Genomic DNA, 26,262 nt, shown 5'->3' on the forward strand with positions numbered 1-26,262 from the left:
CCACAAAAGTATGTGTTCTTCTCAGTTTAAACTATTTCTCAAGATCTTACAATAGTGGTCTTGTACAATATTTGTCCTTTTCCCTCTGACTAATTTCGCTCAGCATAATGCCTTCCAGGGTCCTCCATGTTATGAAATGTTTCACAGATTCGTCACTGTTCTTTATCGATGAGTAGTATTCCATTGTGTGAATATACCACAATTTATTTAACCATTCATCCATTGATGGACACCTTGGCTGCTTCCAGCTTTTTGCTATTGTAAACACAGCTGCAATAAACATGGGTGTGCATATATCTGTTTGTGTGAAGGCTCTTATTTCTCTAGGGTATATTCCGAGCAGTGGGATTTCTGGGTTGTATGGTAGTTCTATTTCTAACTTTTTAAGATAACGCCAGATAGATTTCCAAAGTGGTTGTACCATCTTACATTCCCACCAGCAGTGTATAAGAGTTCCAATCTCTCCGCAGCCTCTCCAACATTTATTATTTTGTGTTTTTTGGATTAACGCCAGCCTTGTTAGAGTGAGATGGAATCTCATCGTGGTTTTAATTTGCATTTCTCTAATGGCTAATGATCGAGAGCATTTTCTCATGTATCTGTTAGCTGCCTGAATATCTTCTTTAGTGAGGTGCGTGTTCATATCCTTTGCCCACTTCTTGATCGGGTTGTTTGTCTTTTTGTGGTTGAGTTTTGACAGAATCATACAGATTTTAGAGATCAGGCGCTGGTCGGATATGTCATAGCTGAAAATTCTTTCCCAGTCTGTAGGTGGTCTTTTTACTCTTTTGGTGAAGTCTTTAGATGAGCATAGGTGTTTGATTTTTAGGAGTTCCCAGTTATCTGGTTTCTCTTTGTCATTTTTGGTAATGTTTTGTATTCTGTTTATGCCTTGTATTTTTTTTTTTTTTTATGCCTTGTATTATGGCTCCTAAGGTGGTCCCTATTTTTTCTTCCATGATCTTTATTGTTTTAGTCTTTATGTTTAGGTCTTTGATCCACTTGGAGTTAGTTTTTGTGCTTGGTGTGAGGTATGGGTCCTGTTTCATTTTTTTGCAAATGGATATCCAGTTATGCCAGCACCATTTGTTAAAAAGACTATCTTTTCCCCAATTAACTGACACTGGGCCTTTGTCAAATATCAGCTGCTCATATGTGGATGGATTTATATCTGGGTTCTCAATTCTGTTCCACTGGGTATGTGTCTGTTGTTGTACCAGTACCGGGCTGTTTTGACTACTGTGGCTGTATAATAGGTTCTGAAATCAGGTAGAGTGAGGCCTCCCACTTTATTCTTCTTTTTCGGTAACGCTTTCCTTATCCGAGGCTTCTTTCCCTTCCATATGAAGTTGGTGATTTGTTTCTCCATCACATTAAAAAATGTCATTGGAATTTGGATCGGAAGTGCATTGTATGTATAGATGGCTTTTGGTAGAATAGACATTTTTACTATGTTAAGTCTTCCTATCCATGAGCAAGGTATGTTTTTCCACTTAAGTAGGTCCTTTTTAGTTTCTTGTAGTAGTGCTTTGTAGTTTTCTTTGTATAGGTCTTTTACATCTCTGGTAAGATTTATTCCTAAGTATTTTATCTTCTTGGGGGCTACTGTGAATGCTATTGATTTGGTGATTTCCTCTTCGATGTTCTTTTTGTTGGTGCAGAGGAATCCAAGTGATTTTTGTATGTTTATCTTATAACCTGAGACTCTTCCAAACTCTTCTATTAGTTTCAGTAGTTTTCTGGAGGATTCCTTAGGGTTTTCTGTGTATAAGATCATGTCATCTGCAAATAGAGGTAATTTTACTTCCTCCTTGCCAATCCGGATGCCCTTTATTCCTTTGTCTAGCCTAATTGCTCTGGCTAGGACCTCTAGCACAATGTTGAATAAGAACGGTGATAAAGGGCATCCTTGTCTGGTTTCCGTTCTCATGGGAAATGCTTTCAGGGTTTCTCCATTTAGAGTGATGTTGGCTGTTGGCTTTGTATAAAAAGATGCCCTTTATTATGTTGAGGAGTTTTCCTTCAATTCCTATTTTGGTGAGAGTTTTTATCATAAATGGGTGTTGGACTTTGTCAAATGCCTTTTCTGCATCAATTGATAAGATCACGTGGTTTTTGTTTTATTTATACGGTGGATCACATTAATGGTTTTTCTAATATTAAACCAGCCTTGCGTACCTGGTATAAATCCCACTTGGTCATGGTGGATTATTTTTTTGATATGTTATTGAATTCTATTGGCTAGAATTTTGTTGAGGATTTTTGCATCTATGTTCATGAGGGATATACGTCTGTAATTTTCTTTTTTTGTGATGTCTTTACCTGGTTTTGGTATCAGGGAAATGGTGGCTTCACAGAATGAGTTGGGTAGTATTCCGTCATTTTCTATGCTTTGAAATACCTTTAGTAGTAGTGGTGTTAACTATTCTCTGAAAGTTTGGTAGAACTCTGCAGTGAAGCCGTCCGGGCCAGGTTTTTTTTTTTGTTGGGAGTTTTTTGATTACCGTTTCAATCTCTTTTTTTGTTATGGGTCTATTTAGTTGTTCTACTTCTGATTGTGTTAGTTTAGGTAGGTAGTGTTTTTCCAGGAATTCATCCGTTTCTTCCAGGTTTGCAAATTTGTTAGAGTACAATTTTTCGTAATAATCTGATATGATTCTTTTAATTTCAGTTGGGTCTGTTGTGATGTGGCCCATCTCGTTTCTTATTCGGGTTATTTGTTTTCTTTCCTGTATTTCTTTTGTCAGTCTGGCCAAAGGATTATCAATTTTGTTAATTTTTTCAAAGAACCAGCTTTTGGCTTTGTTACTTCTTTCAGTTGTTTTTCTGTTCTCTAATTCATTTAGTTCAGCTCTAATTTTTATTATTTGTTTTCTTCTGGTGCCTGATGGATTCTTTTGTTGCTCACTTTCTATTTGTTCAAGTTGTAGGGACAGTTCTCTGATTTTGGCCCTTTCTTCTTTTTCTATGTGTGCATTTATCGATATAAATTGACCTCTGAGCTCTGCTTTTGCTGTGTCCCAGAGGTTTTGATAGGAAGTATTTTCGTTCTCGTTGCATTCTATGAATTTCCTTATTCCCTCCTTAATGTCTTCTATAACCCAGTCTTTTTTCAGGAGGGTATTGTTCAGTTTCCAAATATTTGATTTCTTTTCCCTAATTTTTCTGTTATTGATTTCCACTTTTATGGCCTTGTGGTCTGAGAAGATGCTTTATAATATTTCGATGTTTTGGATTCTGCAAAGGTTTGTTTTATGACTTAATATGTGGTCTATTCTAGAGAATGTTCCATGTGTGCTAGAAAAAAAAGTATACTTTGCAGCAGTTCAGTAGAGAGTTCTGTATAAGTCAATGAGGTCAAGTTGGTTGATTGTAGTAATTAGGTCTTCGTGTCTCTATTGAGCTTCTTACTGGATGTCCTGTCCTTCTCCGAAAGTGGTGTGTTGAAGTCTCCTACTATAATTGTGGAGGTGTCTATCTCACTTTTCAGCCTGTTAAAATTTGTTTTATGTATCTTGCACCCCTGTCATTGGGTGCATAAATATATAATATGGTTGTATCTTCCTGGTCCATTGTCCCTTTTATCATTATGTAGTGTCCTTCTTTATCCTTTGTGGTAGATTTAACTTTAAAGTCTATTTTGTCAGAAATTAATATTGCTACTCCTGCTCTTTTTTGCTTATTGTTTGCTTGATATATTTTTTTCCATCCTTTGAGTTTTAGTTTGTGTCTCTAAGTCTAAGGTGTGTCTCTTGTAGGCAGCATATAGACGGATCATGTTTCTTTATCCAGTCTGAGACTCTCTGTCTCTTTATTGGTGCATTTAGTCCATTTACATTCAGCGTAAGTATAGATAAGTATGTGTTTAGTGTTGTCATTTTGATGCCTTTTTATGTGTGTTGTTGACAATTTCATTTTTCCACTTACTTTTTTGTGCTGAGATGTTTTTCTTTGTAAATTGTGTGTTCCTCATTTTCATAGTATTTGACTTTATATTTGCTGAGTCGTTATGTTTTTCTTGGTTTTTATTTTGAGTTATGGAGTTGTTTTACCTCTTTGTGGTTACCTTAATATTTACCCCTTTTTTTCTAAGTAAAAACCTAACTTGTATTGTCCTATATCGCCTTGTATCCCTCTCCATATGGCAGTTCTATACCACCTGTATTTAGTCCCTCTTTTTGATTATTGTAATCTTTTACATATTGACTTCAATGATTCCCTGTTTTGAGCATTTTTTTTAATTAATCTTAATTTGTTTTTGTGATTTCCCTATTTGAGTTGATATCAGGATGTTATGTTCTGTGACCTTGTGTTGTGCTGGTATCTGATATTATTGGTTTTCTGACCAATTTCCTTTAGTATTTCTTGTAGCTTTGGTTTGGTTTTTGCAAATTCTCTAAGCTTGTGTTTATCTGTAAATATCTTAATTTCACCTTAATATTTCAGAGAGAGTTTTGCTGGATATATGGTCCTTGGCTGGCAGTTTTTCTCCTTCAGTGCTCTGTATATGTCATCCCATTGCCTTCTTGCCTGCATGGTTTCTGCCGAGTAGTCTGAGCTTATTCTTATTGATTCTCCCTTGAAGGAGACCTTTCTTTTATCCCTGGCTGCTTTTACAATTTTCTCCTTATCTTTGGTTTTGGCAAGTTTAGTGATAATATGTCTTGGTGTTTTTCTTTTTGGATCAATCTTAAATGGGGTTCAATGAGCATCTTGGATAGATATCCTTTCGTCTTTCATGATGTCAGGGAAGTTTTCTGTCAGCAGATCTTCAACTATTCTCTCTGTGTTTTCTGTCGTCCCTCCCTGTTCTGGGACTCCAATCACATGCAAGTTATCCTTCTTGATAGAGTCCCACATGATTCTTAGGGTTTCTTCATTTTTTTAAATTCTTTTATCTGATTTTTTTTCAGCTGTATTGGTATTAATTCCCTGGTCCTCCAGATTTCCCACTCTGCATTCTAATTGCTCAAGTCTGCCTCTGACTTCCTATTGCATTGTCTAATTCTGTAATTTTATTGTTAATCTTTTGGATTTTTGAATGCTGTCTCTCTATGGATTCTTGCAACTTATTAATTTTTCCACTATGTTCTTGAATAATCTTTTTGAGTTCTTCAACTGCTTTATCAGTGTGTTCCTTGGCTTTTTCTGCAGATTGCCTTATTTCATTTCTGAGGTCATCCCTGATGTCTTGAAGCATTCTGTATATTAGTTTTTTATATTCTGTATCTGATAATTCCAAGATTGTATCTTCATTTGGGAAAGATTTTGATTCTTTAGTTTGGGGGGTTGTAGAAGCAGTCATGGTCTGCTTCTTTATGTGGTTTGATATCGACTGCTCTCTCCGAGCCATCACTAAGATATTGTAGTGATTTATTCTATATTTGCTCACTGAGTCTTATCTTGTTTTATTTTCTTTCAATATACGTGGATGGGCTGCTAGATTGCGCTGTCTTGATTGTTGTAGCCCTTGACTCACTTATGACCTATTACCAGCTGGTTTGGGCTGTTACCAGATATATATGCCTGAGTCCATTCACTATTCTTGAGTAGAATCTGATTTTGGGTCATCAAGTGTGTGATGCACACTGTCACCTATTCACCTTGAGAAGTAGTGGTGATAGTTGTGTGCACCAGAGTCTAGTAGCAGCTGGGGTTCACACTCCGGGGGGGACAGGATGCTGACAGGCTTCCCCCAAGTGTCAGTGAGGTAGGTGTGCCTCTATTCCTAAAGCACCTTGGTGGGTGGGCTCTGCAGCTGTACCTTAGGCCCCCAATGCAAGTACCTCTACAGATTAGTAGGTGTCACCCTCCTTAGATCCCTAAGGCAGGAGGCTAGGTGGTCTGGGGGGAGCTTCAGCCCTCAGTTCCCTGTTGTGGGTCAGTGAGGGCTCTGTTGAATATGCAGAGATATCAGACCTGGGAAACTTGTCTTTCCAGTAAATCCGCTAAAACAAATGCAGTCAGATCCCTATCAGAAATGCCTTTGCATTATAATAGCCACCTTGTTCCCTGTAGGGATGAAAGCCCAAGACTGTGGATCACATATGCTTGGCTGGAGCTGGTTCTGTGTTTTTAGTCCAATTAGGGAAGGATTTTTGGTCCCTGGATTTTTTGTGGTTGCTTCTCTCAGGCCAGAAGAATGGGTTAGGAAAAGACCAAAAAAAAAAAAAAAAAGGAAAAGAAAAACCGCGGAGCAGTTCTCCCTCTGGCTCAGGAAATTCCAATGTTAATGAAGCCGCCTGGGAAGGGGAGGGGAGGGGAGGGTTCAGAAAAACAGGATAGAGTAGCACCCCGGAATACAGACAAAGTTACTTATCTTGCTTGGGATGACTGTTTTATCTGAGATTCCTGAAGGGCGTATCACCTGTGTGCCCTGGCTGGGTAGAGATTGCCCCTGAGGGTCAGGTCCACATGCCCTGCTTGTGCTGTCTCAGAAGCCGCGGTCAGTTCCTCTGCTGCCAGTCCAAAACCCAGCATCAAGGTTCCCTGGCTGGGACACTGCACTCCCGGCTCCAAAAACAGTCGCTGCCTCCCAGCGACTTCTCCTCCCACCAGCCACGTCGCTGCACTGCCCGTGATGACTGGCTGGGCCCCCTCCCGAGGTCAGTTCAGGGGGCTGGGGCTGCGCCCTGTGTTTGCACCGTCACAGGATGTGGTGCTCAGCTCCCCTGCACCCAGTCCAAAGCCCAGTGCCAAGGTTCCTCGGCTGGGACGCTGGCTCCAGGCTCCGAAAACAGTTGCTGCTTCCCCGTAGTTGTTTGTTCTCAGTCTCTGTCACTCAGGTCAACTTTTTAAATCTGTGTTTGTTGGTCAGGGTTCGTAGATTGTCATGTATGTGATCGATTCACTTGTTTTTCCGAGTCTTTGTTGCAAGAGGGATCCGAGGTAGCGTCTACCTAGTCAGCCATCTTGCCCCCCCTTCTCCATTTCATTTTTGACAATTTCCAATTTTCCTAGAGTCATACTTTGTACATTCCAGGTTCCGATTATTAATGGATGTTTGCAGCTGTTTCTTCTCATTTTGAGTCACGCCACATCAGCAAATGAAGGTCCCGAAAGCTTTACTCCATCCACGTCATTAAGGTCGACTCTACTTTGAGGAGGCAGCTCTTCCCCAGTCATCTTTTGAGTGTCTTCCAACCTGGGAGACATATCTTCCAGCACTATATCAGACAGTGTTCTGCTGATATTCATAAGGTTTTCACTGGCTAATGCTTTTCAGAAGTAGATTGCCGGGTCCTTCTTCCTAGTCTTTCCTAGTCTGGAAGCTCAGCTGAAACCTGTCCTCCATGGGTGACCCTGCTGGTATCTGAATACCGGTGGCATAGCTTCCAGCATCACAGCAACACGCAAGCCCACACAGTATGACAAACTGACAGACGTGTGGGGAGAAGAATACATAACAGTTATAATTTTTCTGATATTCAAATTCCTTTAGTTTTATTCGTTTTGCCTCTAAATACTTCTTTTGCAGTAATGAAGAATGCATTGCAGTGGTAGTTTTCCTGAGTTTAAAAAAAAAAAAGAAAGAAATTCCTTGGGTTTATTTATTATTTGGGCTATAAGCACTGCTTTTGCAGTAAGGAATAATGCATTGTACCATGTTTTGAGAAGTTTCATGAAAAATAATAAAAAGTCTAGGAAGAAGGAAACTAGAATAAAATGTATTTGCAGTCATTGCCAGCTGCCTTTATGTTTTACCTCATGTTTTGCAAATTTTCAAGAAATGAAACTTAAAAAAATTTTTTTAATAATTTTATTGGCAGGATTTATGTCATCCAGAGGCTGCTTGGACATACATGATCCCAGATAATGGTATCAAAATCCATAACTCATAACAAAAAGTCTCAATTGGTCCTTTAATCAGCATGCCTTCATTAGTGAAAACACACAGTATCAGCAGATAATTCAAAGGAGAAATTAATTGAATATTGAAAGGGTTAGGGATACCAGGTTTATTCGTCACTGTATCTCCAGCACTAACACATGCCAGGCACATAATAGATGCTAAATTTGTTAAACTGATCACAGTTTCTTCACTGGCCCTACCGCTAAGAACATATTCCCTGAGATTAATTATTCTGCCAGCCAGTTCTCCATTTGGTAATAAGTAAATTGCTGTTATAGTTTATAAGGTAATCTCTTTAAAGTTTGGGTTTTGCTCATTGCTTTAAATCCATTGCTGTCAGGTTGATTCCGATTCATAGCAAGACTATAGGACAGAGTAGAACTGCCCTGTAGGGTTTCCAAGACAAATCGTTATAGAAGCAGGCTGTCACATCTTTCTACCACAGAGCGGCTGCTGGGTTCGAACCACCAACCTTTTGGTTGGCTACTGGCCATTTAACCACTGCACTACCATGGCTCCTGCTAATTGCTTTAACTGCATCTAAACAACATTTTCAGTAAGCTAATTAAGTCAGTTTTGAATCAACAAGATTGAGGACAAGATTCTGTTTCCACTAACATTTATTAAGCATGAACTTTGGTCCAGGGATTGCGTAAGACATCCTCATGTTGTCTCCTTTTAGCCTAAGGACAATCTAGGGGTATTATTCTATCTATTTTACAGATAAGACAATGGCACTCAAATAAGTTGAGAACTTTGTCCATCATCACCAGTTAGTTGCAGAGCCTGAATCTGAATCCAAGTCTATTAACTTGAAGTTTAGGACTCTCTCTGGACCCACAGGGACCCTGTTTAGATGCAATATGTGAACTCCAGCCTCAGTGTGTGTGATCCTCTTACTTGCTTTTTTGCATCTTGTTGCATCCTATCAGTATCATCATGGGCTGGGGACCTATGAGAAATCTCTGAGCACAAGGTCGTTATGGAAGCTGAGTGGTGTGTGTAATGGAGATGGTCCCATACCTATACACACACACATACACACACAAACTCATAACATACATACTCAACCTAGTGGAAACTTCACTAAGGACCAAAAGCAATGGGTCATTACTTTAAAGAGAAATCTACCTTAGAGCTTTTTCCAGGGAGCAGGGAATAGCCATAACTGAAGCCATAGGCTTTCTGGAAGTGGCCTCCGGCTGCCTCTTGGCCAGTTTTAAATCTCACCACCAGACAAGTGGCAAGATACTCCAGACAAGTGTTGGCTCTTTCTCCTCTAATAACCTGAATGTTCTTAAAGGTTGCCCACTCATGGACCACTGGCCTGAGGAAGGCATGACTTAGAAGATACATTGCTGGGGGTAGAGGATATAGATGAACCCCATGTATTACAAATCCCAGAGGAGGTAATGGTAGGATCGTCCAGTCTGTGTGAATGTCATCCCACCAATCTCTTCCACTCAGGTCAACAGATACTTTGGGGCTCTATGGTAAAGGCCAGACTTTGAATGCCCCAAGTTCTAGGTCACTGGCCACTCCATGTGTAGAAGAGATGTGGCCTGAGATTAGGGTTCCCTCAGAAGAGCAAAGCAGCCTGGCCTGCATGAATCTTACAAGTTTATTGGTAGATGCAGGAAGCAGGAAGGTAAGGATCGAACAAGGGCAAGAACTCACGTATTTTAGAGCAAACATTCCTTCGTTTGTAGGACCAGCCTCAAGGGGTACTCCTGGCTATCTAGTTTGCAGTGACCATGCAAGATACAACCTGTAACCAGGTATTTCCCCTTAGCTGGTGTTTCTTTAACAGGAAATCCAGGCTAGAGACAATTCTTGCAGGCCTGTCAGTGGATCTGAAACTTCATGTACACGTGGAGCACCTGGCCAAGTAACTACCTAAGTCAAGGCGCAGCAAAGGCAGCAGGAGGATCGGGGTTACACTTGAGAAAGACATCTCTCCTCTGAAAGGGGACATGCAGGTCAGAGAAGGGGTCAAGTCTTTATCTTTGGCAGTGTTTGCAGAAGGAGAGACTGAGTTAAGGGGTCTCTTTGTATGGAGGCAGAAGGATGGGCAAAATTACTCCAGCCCTAGAATCTTGATTCTACATTAAGAAAGACTGAGACAGAGAGGTCGAAGAAGAGGTGGTATCAGTGGCAAAGAAAAGCAAGAAGATTAGCATGACAGGGAAATTTCCTGGAGAAGGGAGTCAGAGGAAACTCAGGCAAGGTGGACAGCTAGAAAATGTGCTGTCTTTCACTTTATCTCATGATTTTCTTTGTGGGTGAGCTCAGAGCTGACGTCTTTCCCGGGGGTCCTTGAATTCACTTGTACTTCCCAACCTGGTCCTGGCTTCCCCACAGGGACTGCAGTTCCCACTGCCAGTGACGCATCCCCCAGACAGGATGCTGTAACCCCCACTGGCAGAGCTGGGTCGGTAGCCATAGGTGCCAGCACCGCTGAACCCAAGGCTGGCCCCTGTGCCTGCAGTCCTGGCTGGGGAGCTGCTGATGACTGCTGTGGAGGATGAAAGGAGGAATGATTAGTCTGTGTCCTAGAATAGGGGTTGCCCCAGCTTTCCAGCCCTAACTAGCTTAAAAGTCATCCTCTTAAGCAAATGTGTCACATCAAACATGAACTTGGGTTTAGTGGCACACACTCAACTCCTGAGCATCTCAAGCATGGGGGAAATATCCCAGATCCTACGGGACCCCCAAGCCTGGCACCTTCTCATTTGTTGAACAAACAGGAGTAGCAGGGGTAATATATACTTCTCCTCAAAGAGCAGCTGAGGCCCAAGTATCAGTTCTTACATTTAAGTTTAGAATACATTCTTAACTCTTTGCAAAGAATGTCCTTATTTCTTGATGGCTCATCTCTCAGAGGGAGACCAGGCTAGGCCCCATGGGGGTCATTAAAACCAATTACGAGTGTCAGTCTACCCCCATTGGTGACAGTGTCTGCACTCTCAGTGAGGAAGTTTGACTCTTCAAGCTCACAGTTTCCCTTTATGCAGGAAAGCCCAGGCTGGGGCCACTGGAGGAGGAGCAGGGTTGAGAGTTTCATCCTAACACAGGTGAGATTTCTGGGGAAGGTGCCATTGTGAAATGTCAGAATATTATGGGGCGCTGACTCTGCTCAGCAAGAAGCAGCTCTGAATGGGGAGGCAGCAGGGCTCAGGGAGGCAAGTACATGACAATGGTGGTCTACCAGGCAGAGCCCAGGCTATTCCACGAGGGTCCCTGTGGAATCACTTTGTGATTGTTTATGACCTAGAAATATTCCTTCAGAGGCATTACATACTCACAAATGCTCACAGAGTTGGTGTACTCTCCAGACATCCTGGACAGAGAGAAAAGCACAGGGAATCTCTGTCACATGGAATCCCATAGTTAGTTTTACCACAGCCTGAACACTGGCCCATGAATCATGAGCCAGACTAGCTCAGCCTGCCTGAACCCCTCCAGCTGGTCAAATGGCATTAATGGCATTAATTTCACCTATGTATCTCTAATCAAAAGGAGCCCTGGTGGCACAGTGGTTAAGTGCTGAGCTGCTGACTGAAAGGTCAGCAGTTCGAACCCACCAGCCACTCCTCTGTAGAAAGATATGGCAGTCTGCTCCTATAAAGATTGCAGCCTTGGAAACCCTATGGGGCAGTTGTACTTCTGTCGTGTAGAGTCAGAATCAACTCGAAGGCAATGAGTTTCGGTTTGGGTTTTTTTTTTTTCTAATCACCCCCCTCGCCCTTCTTAATCTACCCGTCACACTTTGGAGATGTGTAAGCCCACAGCCTTGGAGCTTCCACCACTATTACCACTCCCAGGACCCCTCCTGCTGGGTTTTTCTTGAACCTACTTCTTTATTCTTGTGTGACTTCTGCCTGAATAGACACATTTATGGCAATATTAGGATCAGGAGTTGCCACTGGTGTACTAAATATATAGTGTTGATGCTTCATGTACCACCTTCCCAATGGTTGCTATGACCATATACAGCCCATACTGCTATATATTTAGCATTTTTAATTGACTGCTTTTTGTAATAAAAAATGCGTTTATCTTAAAAGAAAATTTTATATCACTAGGATAAATGGAAAACCTGTACTACCTGCCCCCCCCCAAAAAAAGCTGTAAAAGTAAATACAAGGAAAACAAACAAAATTTTAAAAACCTTTGGCTAGATAGGGTTGTCTGCCCAGAGACCCTGAACCTGAGATAGATCTACTCTCTCTTGATTAAAAGGAGAGATTTGCAAGTGTCAGAGGGCTGTTAAAGACACAACAGCACCAAGCTGAGACTTTCTCCTTGACATAATCTGAAGGGTTGAAGTAGAACTGAAAAGGAAATCACTGTCTCCTTACCTGATTGGATGCTGTTTAAGGCTAAATTTGTAGGTGACCTAACGAGAATCTCCAGCTCCTCTAGCAGACTGTCCCCACACTCTGGAAAACTGAATCAGAGGGTTCCAAAGTTTCTTCCAGCCGTGAGGCCATAAGACCCATCCCACCACCCACCTGCACTCCTCGCCCTCCAGCAGCTTTCGGTAAGTGGCAATCTCGATGTCCAGAGCCAGCTTCACACTCATCAGCTCCTGGTACTCGCGCAGCATCCGGGCCAGCTCCTCCTTGGCCTGGTGAAGGGCTGCCTCCAGCTCATCCAGCTTGGCCTGGGCATCCTTCAGGGCACAGTCCCCCTGCTGCTTGGCATCGGCAATAGCTGTCTCCAGGTTGGAGCACTGAGGGTCACAAGATAGCATTGCCCCTGAGTCCTAAGGCACCTCAAGCCTCACTTGGCCTTCCCTCCCCAGTGTGTTCTCTTCAAATGGACCCTCCTCTGTCCTGCCCCACTTCCTAGAGCACAGACACAGCCAATTCTGTGGCCATGGGGTCCTATTAACCTGGGACTGTGGGCTTGTTATTCTGAATCCAGTGGCTTCTAGCTGTTCCAGGCATTGGATGGGAGCTCAGTATCGGGGATGAGAACTACGCCTCCATTTGAAGGAGGGGTTCTGAGATGGAAGACCAAGAGTAGGAAAGGAGCAAAGGGGAGTGTGCTAGACAGTTCACCCCTCCCTAGGGGATGAGTCAGGAGCCCCAGCCCCCTATCACCTGCTTCTTCACACTCTCAATCTCTGAGTACAGCCTTTGGATGAGACGGGTCAGCTCTGAGATCTCATTCTTGGTGTGTTTGAGGTCGTCCCCATGCTGCCCGGCAGCCAGCTGGAGCTCCTGGAACTAGAGGAGAGGGGCCAAAGCAGGGTCATTTAGAGCCTGACTGAGCTAAGCCTGGTACAGACACTGTGTCTTTGCTTAAGGAATGGGATGGAAGTGGTTAGGGGGTCCCCTCCTTCACCAGGTGTAGGTAGCCTGCCACTCAAGCATCTGTTAATTGAATTTGTTTGCCTTAAGCACAGTTGATCTCACTGATGGTTACAAGGACTGTTGATGTCCCACCCAGAGCTCTCCACACTGCAACTCCAATTATTATGACATTCCTCTGCCTATAGCCCTTCAAAGCTCACCATTGTCTTCAAGGTCAAATTCAAACTCTTGAGCATGGTATCAAGGTGCTTTGAGGTCTGATGTCCAACTTTATTTCCCACCACCCCTGTGCATCTCCTCTCCAGCTGTGCCAAACAGTCCCACATTTCCATAAATGTCCTATGTGCTCTCATGTCTCTGAGTCTTTGCATGAGCATCTCCCTTGTCTTGGAAAACTCTTCTCCATCTCCTTTCTCTTTCTTTAGCTAGCTCCAATGCAGAATTATTTCCTCCAGGAGGACTTCCCAGTTGGGTACACTTCTGTTCCCACAGCCCCTGACATACCACTCCATAGGTCTTACGACACTGACCTGTGATCACACATTTCTATGTCTTTCCTATCAGACTGTTTGGCAGGGACTATTTCTTTTATTTCTGAATTCTCAGTACTATCATACTGTCTGGTTGGTGCTCAGAAAAGTTCTGATGAATGAATGAATTACACAGAGTCGGTGAGCTGGGCGTCTGTATTTTCTATTACTTCCTCCCCTGCAAGGCTCAGCTAGGCCCCAGGTTACTGGCAGTCTTACTGGGCTGGGAGGGAGGGAGGGAGAGGGTTTAGCATGGAAAGGCTTATTGTGTGTGTGTTTGTGGGGAGTAGGAGGTTTGACTATACTCCAACCCTACAAGCCCTGCATTTTGAGTCATCTACAAGTTTTTCACTATTCCTGCCTTTGATGTCATCTCTTGGATAGTTAGAGGGGACTTCAATTCTACCCCAGAATTTGACTTAAGGGAAACAAAAAATATGTATGACATTCAGAACTCTGGTGGCTGTGCACTGCCCAGTCTCTGTCCCCAAGTGCTCAGCTTTGCCAGTTGTCTCTTAGCTGGCCCCAGCATGGCCTAGATTCAGCATTCCTCATAGAGATGCCAAGTTCTGTGGGGGCTTCTCTCTATCCTTCTTGGGTGCTAACCTATGGACAGGAAACCCTGGTTAGGATAGGTAACGATCTCCTGCTTCTCTGCAAGGTTGTGTGAGCAGAACGGCCCTTCCCACACATTGACCAGGAGGGAGGTACTGACTCCTTCTCCAATACTTACACCAAGTAGTTTCCTTCTGAGGTGAACAGGTGAGCATCCTCCTGCCGTTCAACTCTCAACCCATGTAATGCCCTTATCATAAATATTCCTTAACCAAAATCATCTGATTTTCTGTCTAAACACCATGGAATTTGCAGTCAGTCACCTAGATTCAGATGCAGCTCCATTATTTACCAGCTAACTGCCTTTGGCAAGTTCCTTAAACCCCCTGAACCTCAGTTTCTTCATCTTTAAAAGGACTGTTAAAACAAACAAACAAAAAAAACCCTTTGCTATTAATTCCAACTCATAGCAACAGAGTAGAACTGCCCCATAGGGTTTCCTCAGAGTTGCTAGTGAATTCAGTTAGCAGCTAAGTTTTTAACCACTGCACCATAAGCCCTCATAATATTATTGTTATGAATGAAATTCTGCTCAATAAGCATTTATCCCCTAACCAGAGAAGTGGAGGCATGGATAACCCCAACCAGCAAATGGTCCAAAAATCATGCCTGTGTAAACCTGCTTAATTCTTCCAGAAGGGGAACAGCCTGAGGTTAAGCAGTGGCCACTAACAACTGCAGACTGCTTAGTCCACATGGTCATCCCCTGACCCTGTTTTGTAGAAGCAATATGGAGGGACTGGGGACTTGAGTTTGAACATTTATCAAGAAGTCCTGGCCTGTGTTATCTCCTTGGCCTTGAAAGCTTCTCACCCTCTCAAACCTGAAGACCAAATCTCTCTATCTCTAGGGTAGCAAGGAAGCAGGAGGAGGGGCAAGATAAGATCTCTTGAGAGTATGGCTTTTCCTTGAGAAAGAGCCTGCGAAACAGCAAGGGAAAACTAGGAAGGTGCCATCTTGATCTGAGAAACCAAGTTATCTGAAGAATCACGTCTCACCCACAGCCCACTAGAGGAGGTAAGATCTAAATGACTCAGATTCTCCCTTCATCTTTTTAGTTGGACTTGAATGAAAAGGTAGGAGTTACCTGATCCCAGATCACACTGGAAAAGACTCCCTAATTTACTATAATTAATGAGGGAATTGAGATGCTAACTCTTCAGTTTCCTTCCCTACCAGACTCAGTGTAGAATTTTCTGCCTCCAGGAAGTCATTCCTTGTGCTGCCCCACCTGTCCTGCTAGTGTTCACAGATTCTGTTCCACTACATTCACTGCGCTTGGCTGTGTGCATTCTCCAATGGCTGCTGTTAGGACTGAGCTCCCTCCAGTTCCCGGGACAGCTCTGTGCTCACAGCAAGTGTGGGCCTTGGTGGGCCACAGGGAAGACAAACAAAACAAGGACTAGACCTGAGGATGACTCTGAGGTGGATATAGCCTCACCTTCGTCTGGTACAGGAACTTGGCCTCTGCCTTACTCCTCAGGGCAATCTCCTCGTACTGGGTGCGAACCTCGGCAATGATGCTGTCCAGGTCCAGTTTGCGGTTGTTGTCCATGGACAGGATGACAGACGTGTCACTGATGTAGGACTGGATCTGAGCAATCTCCTGCAGGGGAGAAACAAGGAAGAATGAATTGCCATTGTGGCCAGAGGAAGAAGCCAAGCTGATGGCTCTGTCCAGCAGGATGGCCCCCAAACCATCCCAACAAATGCAAGCTACATTCCCCCGAGTTTGTAAAAATGGTGCTCACCATCCCAGAGGTTTCAATATCACATCTAAAAATTGCTGACTGGGTTTCGAGCAGCACAAGAAAAAAAACAGCCCACCTGTTTATGACTTGAGACAGGTCACAGGTGGAGAAGGTGGAGGGGAAACAGTCTGGACACCATACAAGGGAAACAAAAGCCCATGGATGCTTGGTCAATGGGTTGAGGCTTGAAGCCAGATGGGCACTGAGGAGATAGAAAGTGTCTGTGAATTCCTCACCTCCATCCCTGGGGATTCCTGTCCAAGAACCCAGGAAACATTCCAAACAGCAGAAAGGAGACAGGCAAGAATAAGAATATGCTTGGCTGACCATCAATGGGAATCCCCATAAGGACCCAGGGATTCCTGAAGGACATGGGGGAAAGACATTGGAGGCCAGGCCAAGAGTGATGGGCACATCATTTTGGGGCCCTGGGATAGATTTATACTCCTTCTTTGATCTACAAAGCTCCTGACAACCTAATGCTGGAGATCCCCTGTGCTCTCAAAGTTATTGGTGAGTAAATAACCACTCATTCACATGTCTGTCCTTCCTGAAGGCAGAGTGAGGGTGGGAGTGGGGAGGCTTACCCCTTCATACAGACACTTGAAGAACTTGATTTCTCCATCCAGGGCATCCACTTTGGCTTGTAGCTCCACCTTGTTCATGTAAGCAGCGTCCACGTCCTGAGGAGAATCCCAAGGGCCTTGATTCAAATCCAGGCAGGGCTTTCCCACCAACTGACACCCCAGACCCCAACCCTGTGGCTAGTTGCCCCAGGGAATAGAGTCAAGACCTAGTGGGCAGGAAGCTGACTTTCACCCTGCACTCATTTCGAGAACTTGGGCCAGTCCCTTGTGCCCTGGACTGCCTTCTGCCCTATTCAAAACCAGAATCTTTTTACTGCCTTCTGTTTCTCCAAGAGAGTATAGGAGCCTTATCCCCATATGGTCACTGAGCAGTCAGAGTGAATGGAGGGCAGCCACAGTGATTCACCAGGGACAGTAGAGTTGGAAGGTGAACCTGCAGCCCTCCCAAACCATGTCCTGCCAGACCTAGGAACTGACTATCCACACCTGGGCTCATCTCCATCCACACAAAACTAGAGGGCTAACAAAGTGATAGATGCTAGATAAACGTCAAGTTGTCCCAAGACGTCCTCAGCAATAAATCCTTCCAACTTCTCCTTTGCCACCTCGGCTCCAGGCCCTTCTGTAGCGAGCACAGACCTTAATCTGTCATGTCTGATGCCACCTCTCCATGCCCTCCACATGACACCTCCAGGTGTTTGAGGGAAGTGCCCCGCCCTCCTCACCTTCTTGAGCACCACAAATTCGTTCTCAGCTGTTGTGCGCTTGTTTATTTCCTCCTCATACCTGCAGCAAAAAGGGCAAAATGAGCAAGGTGTGTGAGTGTGTGTGTTCTCACTGTGAAATGAGAAGGGGGATTCCCATATTATATATCTTTTATGTTTTGCATGTATTATTCTACATATTTGCAAGCCTGTCCCAACTCAATAGAACTATTTGGTCAGAGGAGTGGACAGGTGACCAAATGGTTTGGGATCTGGATTACTTCTGATGCTTAGGAAGTAAGTAGATTCTTCCTCCTCCCACTCAGTATCCAAATCACAGGGACATGCCCACTGCCCCTTTCAGTCATGATTTCTGTGTCATGCCACTGCCTAAACCCTTCCCAACAACTCCACTCCATCCCTAGGCATGAGTCCCAAGGAGCCAGAACTTTCCCCCAGAGTAGGAAAAAGGAGCAAGACCCAATGTCCAATAGAAATTCAAACATTCTGCCCTGCTGGAAGGGTTCCTTGAAACTTGGGGGCACACTGAGAAAGCTGAGGAACCGAGAGACTGTGGGGTACCCACACTATGGCTCTCTTGAGTGGAAAATGGGAGGGCATGTGCCAAGGAGGTGGATACCTGACAGGACAGCACTGCCACTGCCCAAGAGGCTGCCTGTCCATTGTGTGTCCCACCAGCCTCCTAGAGAAGGCACTCATCTTTCCTGGGCAGAGGAGCTGAGGACAGGTCACTCCCACCTGACCTCAGTCCCCTTGAGGCCAGAGACAAAATGCCCCAGTGTCTCTTGGGAACCACAGCCCAAAAAGGCAGGTTCTTCCTGGGCCCCTCTCCCTGCTCACCTCTTCTTGTAGTCCTCAACCACATCCCGCATGTTCCTCAGCTCTGAGTCCAGCCTCACTCTGTCCCCAGACAGCGTCTCCAGCTTCTTCCGCAGGTTGCCAATGTAGCCCTCGAGGATGGGCTCCAGATTATTTTTACAGTTGTTCAGGTCCAGCTGCTGCAGCAGCTCCCACTTGGTCTCCAGCACCTGGTTCTGCTGCTCCAGGAACCGTACCTGGAACCCCAAACAACCGACACCTGGAACCAGCTCCACGGACTCTCAGTAAATGGAGAGAAAGCCTGTGGGGTTTCCTTTTCTGGAAAGCAGCTGTGTTTTGTTATGCTGCACTAGTTTGAATAGGCAAGCCTCAGTTCTTGGAAAGAATCAGCTGCTCATGCCCCTCCCTACCTGGGCCCTTTTTACCTGGCGCTCTGACTCTAATTCTTTTTCTGGGGCAGCCCGTAAGGTCAGGAGGGGCCTCAACCTATTCTGTTCCCTCCATGATCTAGTCAAGATCTGCCATCTCCATACTTACTGAAGCCTTCCTGGGTAGATTTCTATGTTCACCCTGGGCTGCTTTCTAAGGCAAGTCTTTAGACATGTGAAGCTGGCCTGTACTGCTTACTCTTCACACTCTTGGACCCTTCTGCTTTGGTCTGATCACATAGCCTGTGCTCTGCCAATTCTCTGTGCCCTTGGTCATGGCCTCTCCCAGCCTAGCCAGAGGGCAGGTGCTCAGTGTTTGAGGATCTCAAGCCCTTCTATGTTGCTTTTACGTCTAGATCAATCTAATCAGAACATTTCCCTAGAGAGAACAAACTTGCTTAAGTTGCATTCTACAAGTATATCATTCCCTTGCTTAAAACCCTCTGGTGACTCACATCATCTATAAGATCAAGTCCAAATTCCTTATTGTGCCCTTCACAATGTACCCAGCCCTTCCTCTCCCTCCTCCACTGTTCACCCAACACTCAAGCAACCTCCAAGTTCTCACCATCCTCCAGACGTCTCTCTGCATTGCCTTTTCCCCACCTCTGTCTGGCAAACTCCTGCTCATGCTTCACCACCTTACCTACCTGTCACCTGGTAAGCTTTCCCTGCTTCCCTAACCTCAGGAAATCTCCACTTCCCAAGATCCTCCCGCCACTTTGTTCCTCAGTGGTCCTAAAACTTGAGCATGGAACTGGTCACTATCTGCCTTGCCTCCTAGGTTGGGTGTATTATAGGTTATGAGTCTGTCTCCTGATTGGGATCTGAGTTTCCTAGGGCAGGGGCTTGGTCCCATGCCATTCTAGACATCCCAGGTCTGAAAACCTGGCACAGGCCCCTCTTTTCCTGGCATGTAAGTTTTGCAGGTGGTCACTGTCCTACTTCTCAACACTAGGCCACTTTCCCTGCCTCCTGGAAACCTTCCCAGACTAAGCTCTCTAGCTCCTCTCACCCCTCTAGTTCCCCATGCCTCAGCACTGGTGTCCACAGCTTTGTTCAGCTCTTCCTTGCTCTATCCTTGGCTGTGTCTGAATCCTGGGAAGGTGTGCTGCCTTCTTCTGCCTCAGTGAAAAGAAAGGTGGTAGAAGGGAAGGGGCTCTGTGCCCAGCTTTGCTCCAGAAAACCCAACCTTGTCGATGAAGGAAGCGAACTTGTTGTTCAGCGCCTTGATCTGCTCCCGCTCCTGAGCGCGCACTTTCTGGATCTCAGGGTCCAACTCCAAGTCAAGGGGGGCCAGGAGGCTCTTGTTGATGGTGACCTGGTGGATGCCCCCTGGAGGGCACACAGTTGGGCACACGGGCCCCAGGGCCAAGCTGCCAAACATGCTGCCCGCAAAGCCGCTGACCCGGCCCCGGCCAAATCCATAGCCACCTGTCAGCCCACTGCCACCTGTCACACTGATGGAGATGTTCCGGCCACCCCCCAGACTATAGAGGCTCCAACTGCCAAAGCCCCCACTAAGCCCTTTCCCCCCTGCCCGGTAGGAGGACGAGCTGCCCCCAGGAAGCACCGCCAAGCAGCTACTGGAGCCCCCCTTGGTGGCAGCTCCGGACTTGCAGGTGAATTGACGGTTCATGCTGAGATGGCCAGAGAGCTGGAATAAGATGCTAACCCTTAGCTAAGATGCAGTTCACCACTCTGCAATCTCAGGCTTCCCGTTTATAAGGTGCAGGAGAGAGCCACAGCCCTAATTTGTGGGTCCAGTTTGCCTGCAACCAAGAGATTATTTTCCCCCAGCAAAATCCAAGATACTAGGTAGATAGCTTGAAAACCCTCAAAGTGCTGGGCTTGCACGACTTGCTCATGTAATTTGGGTCTTATCTAATTATTAGCTGTTCATGGGGTAATTAGCCAGGCCAATTTATCCCTAGAAAGATCTTGGCTGGGAGGTTTATCACAGCCTCAATTGACCCTTCCCCAGGGAGTTGTAGGGGCCAGGATTGCGGGGGTGCAAAAGGGAGACCTTTAATTGGCAGCATCATCTGCGAGAAATCTCACAATGGTGCTGCCATCAGATGGGTTGCTGTAAGGGACCCTGACTGGCCTGCTTTTATGTGGTTGGGAAGAGATTCCCACAGCCTTGCTTCCCAGGGCTACTGGAAACAGTTTTCAGACTGGCCTAAGCCATGGGAGATGAATCCACTAGGAATCCAGGCCCAGCTTCCAGGGACCTGCCTCTGGTTGCTGCCCTATGCTGTGCCCCAGAAAGACAAGTATCCTGTCCTCTGTGCTGCTCTGCTCACCTTCACCTGCACAACCTGACTTATTTGTTCCTGTACCCACCCACTGCCCCCACCCTTGACATTCACCTAATGATAATTGCCTCCACTTGTGATGGCCAGCATTGGGGCAGCTCTTTACAGCACTGAAAGAGCTCTTTGCACACAGAAGCTCATTTAATCCACTTAGTATGCCTACGGACTACCTGTGCTGATCCATCAGACAGTTGATGATGTCACTGATTTAGCATACATTCAATGAGCCCTTTATATGTGCTAATCCTAAAGGATCAGTTTGTTGTGCTGTGGGGGCTCACCTGTTGCTGTGATGCTGGAAGCTATGCCACCAGTATTCAGATACCAGCAGGGTCACCCATGGAGGACAGGTTTCAGCTGAGCTTCCAGACTAAAACAGACTAGGAAGAAGGACCCAGCAGTCTACTTCTGAAAAGCATTAGCCAGTGAAAACCTTATGAATAGCAGCGGAACACTGTCTGATATAGTGCTGGAAAATGAGCCCCCCAGGTTGGAAGGCACTCAAAAGATGACTGGGGAAGAGCTGCCTCCTCAAAGTAGAATTGACCTTAAGGATTTGGATGGAGTAAAGCTTTCGGGACCTTCATCTGCTGACGTGGCATGACTCAAAATGAGAAGAAACAGCTGCAAATATCCATTAATAATCGGAACCTGGAATGTATGAAGTATGAATCTAGGAAAATTGGAAATTGTCAAAAATGAAATGGAACACATAAACATCGATATACTAGGCATCAGTGAGCTGAAATGGACTGGTATTGGCCATTTTGAATCAGACAATCATATAGTCTACTACGCTGGTAATAACAACTTGAAGAGGAATGGTGTTACATTCATCGTCAAAAAGAACATTTCAAGATCTATCCTGAAGTACAACGCTGTCAGTGGTAGGATAATATCCAAGGAAGACCAGTTAATAGGACTATTATTCAAATTTATGCACCAACCACTAGGGCCAAAGATGAAGAAATAGAAGATTTTTATCAGCTGCTGCAGTCTGAAATTGATGGAACATGCAACCAAGATGCATTGATAATTACTGGCGATTGGAATGCGAGAGTTGGAAACAAAGAAGAAGGATCAGTAGTTGGAAAATATGGCCTTGGTGATAGAAACAATGCCGGAGATCAAATAATAGAATTTTACAAGACCAACAACTTCTTCATTGCAAATACCTTCTTTCACCAACATAAATGGAGACTATACACATGGACCTCACCAGATGGAACACACAGAAATCAAATAGACTACATCTGTGGAAAGAGATGATGGAAAAGCTCAATATCATCAGTCAGAACAAGGCCAGGGGCCGACTGTGGAACAGACCATCAATTGCTCATATGCACGTTCAAGCTGAAACTGAAGAAAATCAGAGGAAGTCCACAAGAGCCAAAATATGGCCTTGAGCATATGCCACCTGAATTTAGAAACCATCTGAAGAATAGATTTGACTCATTGAACACTAGTGACCAAAGACCAGACGAGTTGTGGAATGACATCAAGGCCATCATACATGAAGAAAGCAAAAGGTCATTGAAAAGACAGGAAAGAAAGAACAGACCAAGATGGATGTCAGAGGAGACTCTGAAATTTCCTCTCAAACGTAAAGCAGCTAAAGCAAAAGGAAGAATTGATGAAGTAAAAGAACCGAACAGAAGATTTCAAAGGGCAGCTCAAGAAGACAAAGTATTATAATGACATGTGCAAAGAGTTGGAGATGGAAAATCAAAAGGGAAGAACACGTCGGCATTTCTCAAGCCGAAAGAGCTGGAGAAAAAATTCAAGCCTCAAGTTGCAATAGCGAAGGATTCTATGGGGAAAATATTAAACGACCCAGGAAGCATCAAAAGAAGATGGAAGGAATACCCGTTGCCATCGAGTCAATTCCGACTCATAAGGAATGCAGAGTCATTATACCAAAAAGAATTAGTCAATGTTCATTTCAAGAGGTGGCATATGATCAGGAACTGATGGTACTGAAGAAAGAAGTCCAAGCTACTCTGAAGGCATTGGTGAAAATCAAGGCTCCAGGAATCGATGGAATATCAATTGAGATGTTTCAACAAACAGATGCAGCGCTGGAGGTGCTCACTCGTCTATGCCAAGAAATATGGAAGACAGCTTCCTGGCCAACTGACTGGAAAATATCCATATTTATGCCTATTCCCAAGAAAGGTGATCCAACCGAATGTGGAAATTATAGAACAATATCATTAACAACACACGCAATCAAAATTTTGCTGAAGATCATTCAAAAACGGCTGCAGCAGGATATCGACAGGGAACTGCCAGAAATTCAGGCCGGTTTAAGAAAAGGATGTGGAAACAGGGATATCACTGCTGGTGTCAGATGGATCCTGGCTGAAAGCAGAGAATACCAGAAGGATGTTTACCTCTGTTTTAGTGACTATGCAAAGGCATATGACTATATGGATCATAACAAACTATGGATAACATTGCAAAGAATGGGAATTCCAGAACACTTCATTGTGCTCATAAGGAACCTTTACATAGATCAAGAGGTGGTGGTTCGGACAGAAAAAGGAGATACCGATTGGTTTAAAGTCAGGAAAGGTGTGCATCAGGGTTGTATTCTTTCACCATACCTATTCAACCTGTATGCTGAGCAAATAATACGAGAAGCTGGACTATATGAAGAAGAATGGGACATCAGGATTGGAGGAAGACTCATTAACAACCTGCATCTGTTATGCAGATGACACAACCTTGCTTGCTGAAAGTGAAGAGGACTTGAAGCACTTACTAATGAAGATCAAAGACCACAGCCTTCAGTATGGAAGAAAACAAAAATCCTCATAACTGGACCAATGAGCAACATCATGATAAGGGGAGAAAAGATTGAAGTTGTCAAGGATTTCATTTTACTTGGATCCACAACCAACACCCATGGAAACAGCAGTCAAGAAATCAAAAGATGCATTGCATTGGGTAAATCTGCTGCAAAGGATCTCTTTAAAGTGTTGAAGAGCAAAGATGTCACCCTGAACACTAAGATGCACCTGACGCATGCCATGGTATTTTCAATCGCATCATACGCATGTGAAAGCTGGACAATGAATAAGGAGGACCGCAGAAGAATTGACACCTTTGAATTGTGGTGTTGGTGAAGAATATTGAATATGGCATGGACTGCCAAAAGAACGAACAAATCTATCTTAGAAGAAGTACAGCCAGAATGGTCCTTAGAAGCAAGGATGGCGAGACTGCGTCTTACGTACTTTCGACATGTTGTCAGGAGGGATCAGTTCCTGGAGAAGGACATCATGCTTGGCAGAGCATAGGGTCAGCGGAAAAGAGGAAGACCCTCAACGAGGTGGATTGACACAGTGGTGCAACAATGAGCTCAAGCATAACAACGGTTGTAAGGATGGTGCAGGACAGGGCAGTGTTTCGTTCCGTTGTGCATAGGGTCACTGTGGGTTGGAGCCGACTCGACGGCACCTAACAACAACAACAACAATCCTAAAGGATACATATGGCCAAAAAAACACTGACCCCAGCCTTGAAGACTCCCTCAGCTGGTCTTCTGACTCCACATTCAGTGCTATGCAGACCTTTTGGGGTCTTGTTCATCTATTTGTCTGACCATCCATCCATTCATCTACTCATTCATTCATCCATTCACTTAATAAACTTGTATTGAGGGCTGATTCTGTCCCAGGTACTACGTTGGGATCTAGGTCATAAATTATTAAGATAGAAATCTATCTCACTTTTCTAGGGATAGAGTTAGGGAGAGAACAGACACTGAATTTCATCATGCCATCAATATTGCCAAAGGATGTATCCCAAGTGTCTCCTAATTCCCAAATCCCAAATATACCCATTTTATGTTATTCCCTCCATAAAAATTAAATTGGTTTACTAGCTAGAGTACTTGAGTGAACATCCTACCAACTCTTCTTTCCTATTTCTGTACAGAGAATATGGTGTGCCACTAACACTGTTGTATCAAGCAACCACAAAATTCAGCCTCCCCATTTTTTTTGTACAAAACAGTGATTTTCTGGTTTCAAATAATCCTTTTTCTTAGACCTCCTCAATTTCATTACCAGCAATGGCACTTGGCTATCTTTTCCCTCTTTTTTCACTAAAAACAAAGGTTTCATCTTTTGCAAGTTTCTTCATATGGCACAATGAGTAAAGACCAACAAAACTGCATTGTGATGGGAATGTTGAGTGTTCCAGCCAGAATCACCGCTTAATTGACTCCTTTCAGCACACCAGCATCAGGATGGACATGATTCAGGTCATATCTCAGCAAAACTACAGATGGCTGTATGCCTTGAGATCAGTCCCTATGGGTCAGTCAAGACCATGAGTGTTCACACTGTGTCACGGATTGAATTGTGTCCCCCAAAAAATATGTGTCAACTTGGTTAGGCCATGATTCCCAGTATTGTGTGGTTGTCCTCCATTTTGTGATTGTAATTTTATGTTGGAAACCCTGGTGGCATAGTGGTTAAGTGCTATGGCTGCTAATCAAAGGGTTGGCATTTCAAATCTGCCAGGTGCTCCTGGAAACTCCATGGGGCAGTTATACTCTGTCCTATAGGGTCGCTATGTGTCGGAATCGACTCGACAGCACTGGGTTTGGCTTTTTTGGTTGGTAATTTTATGTTGAGAGGATTAGGATGGGATTGTAACACCACCCTTACTCAGGTCACTTCCCTGATCCAAGGTAAAGGGAGTTTCCCTGGGGTGTGGCCTGTACCCCCTTTTGTCTCTTAAGAGATAAAAGGAAAAAGAAGCAAGCAGACAGTTGGGGACCTCACACCACCAAGAAAGCAGCACCAGGAACAGAGTGCATCCTTTGGACCTGGAGTCCCTGTGCCTGAGATTCTCCCAGAGCAATGGAAGACTGATGATAAGGACTTTCCTCCAGAGCCAACAGAGAAAGAAAGCCTTCCCCTGGAGGCCGTGCCCTGAATTTGGACTTGTAGCCTACTTGACTGTGAGAGAATAAACTTCTATTTGTTAAAGCCATCCACTTCTGGTATTTCTGTTTTGGCAGCACTGGATGACTAAGACACACTATGAATGCTGCCTCTGCAGTGCACTGTGTGAGTGCTATCCTCTCCTTTCTCACTGTTTTCATGACATTGGAAGTTAACAGCAAGCAACAAGTAGCAAAAGAGAAGGAGAGTTAACTGATAATGAGCATTGTCTTCAGCACTTTCCTGGTAAAGATCATGAGACAAGTTTTCCCTACAGCAAATCTCCTCACACCACCCAGCCCTTCCAGCTCCCTCCTCCCAACCACCCAGCAGCCTTCCAAGGCAGGCAAGGGAGGGA

General features: G+C 44.5%; 1 protein-coding gene across 1 annotated transcript; it reads right to left on the minus strand.

The window, feature by feature from the left end:
* Positions 1–10,140: 10,140 nt before the first annotated feature.
* LOC126075461 (keratin, type II cytoskeletal 73) lies at positions 10,141–20,267 on the minus strand. The gene is made up of 9 exons (XM_049883216.1): positions 19,821–20,267; positions 18,222–18,436; positions 17,382–17,442; positions 16,657–16,752; positions 15,760–15,924; positions 12,961–13,086; positions 12,367–12,587; positions 11,158–11,192; positions 10,141–10,367 (listed from the first exon to the last, which is right to left on the minus strand). Exons 1-9 carry the CDS (start codon positions 20,265–20,267, stop codon positions 10,141–10,143), a joined length of 1,593 nt encoding a protein of 530 aa, XP_049739173.1.
* Between the last annotated feature and the right edge of the window lie 5,995 nt (positions 20,268–26,262).

This window comes from Elephas maximus, chromosome 4, assembly GCF_024166365.1.
Source record: "Elephas maximus indicus isolate mEleMax1 chromosome 4, mEleMax1 primary haplotype, whole genome shotgun sequence".
NCBI lineage: Eukaryota > Metazoa > Chordata > Mammalia > Proboscidea > Elephantidae > Elephas > Elephas maximus.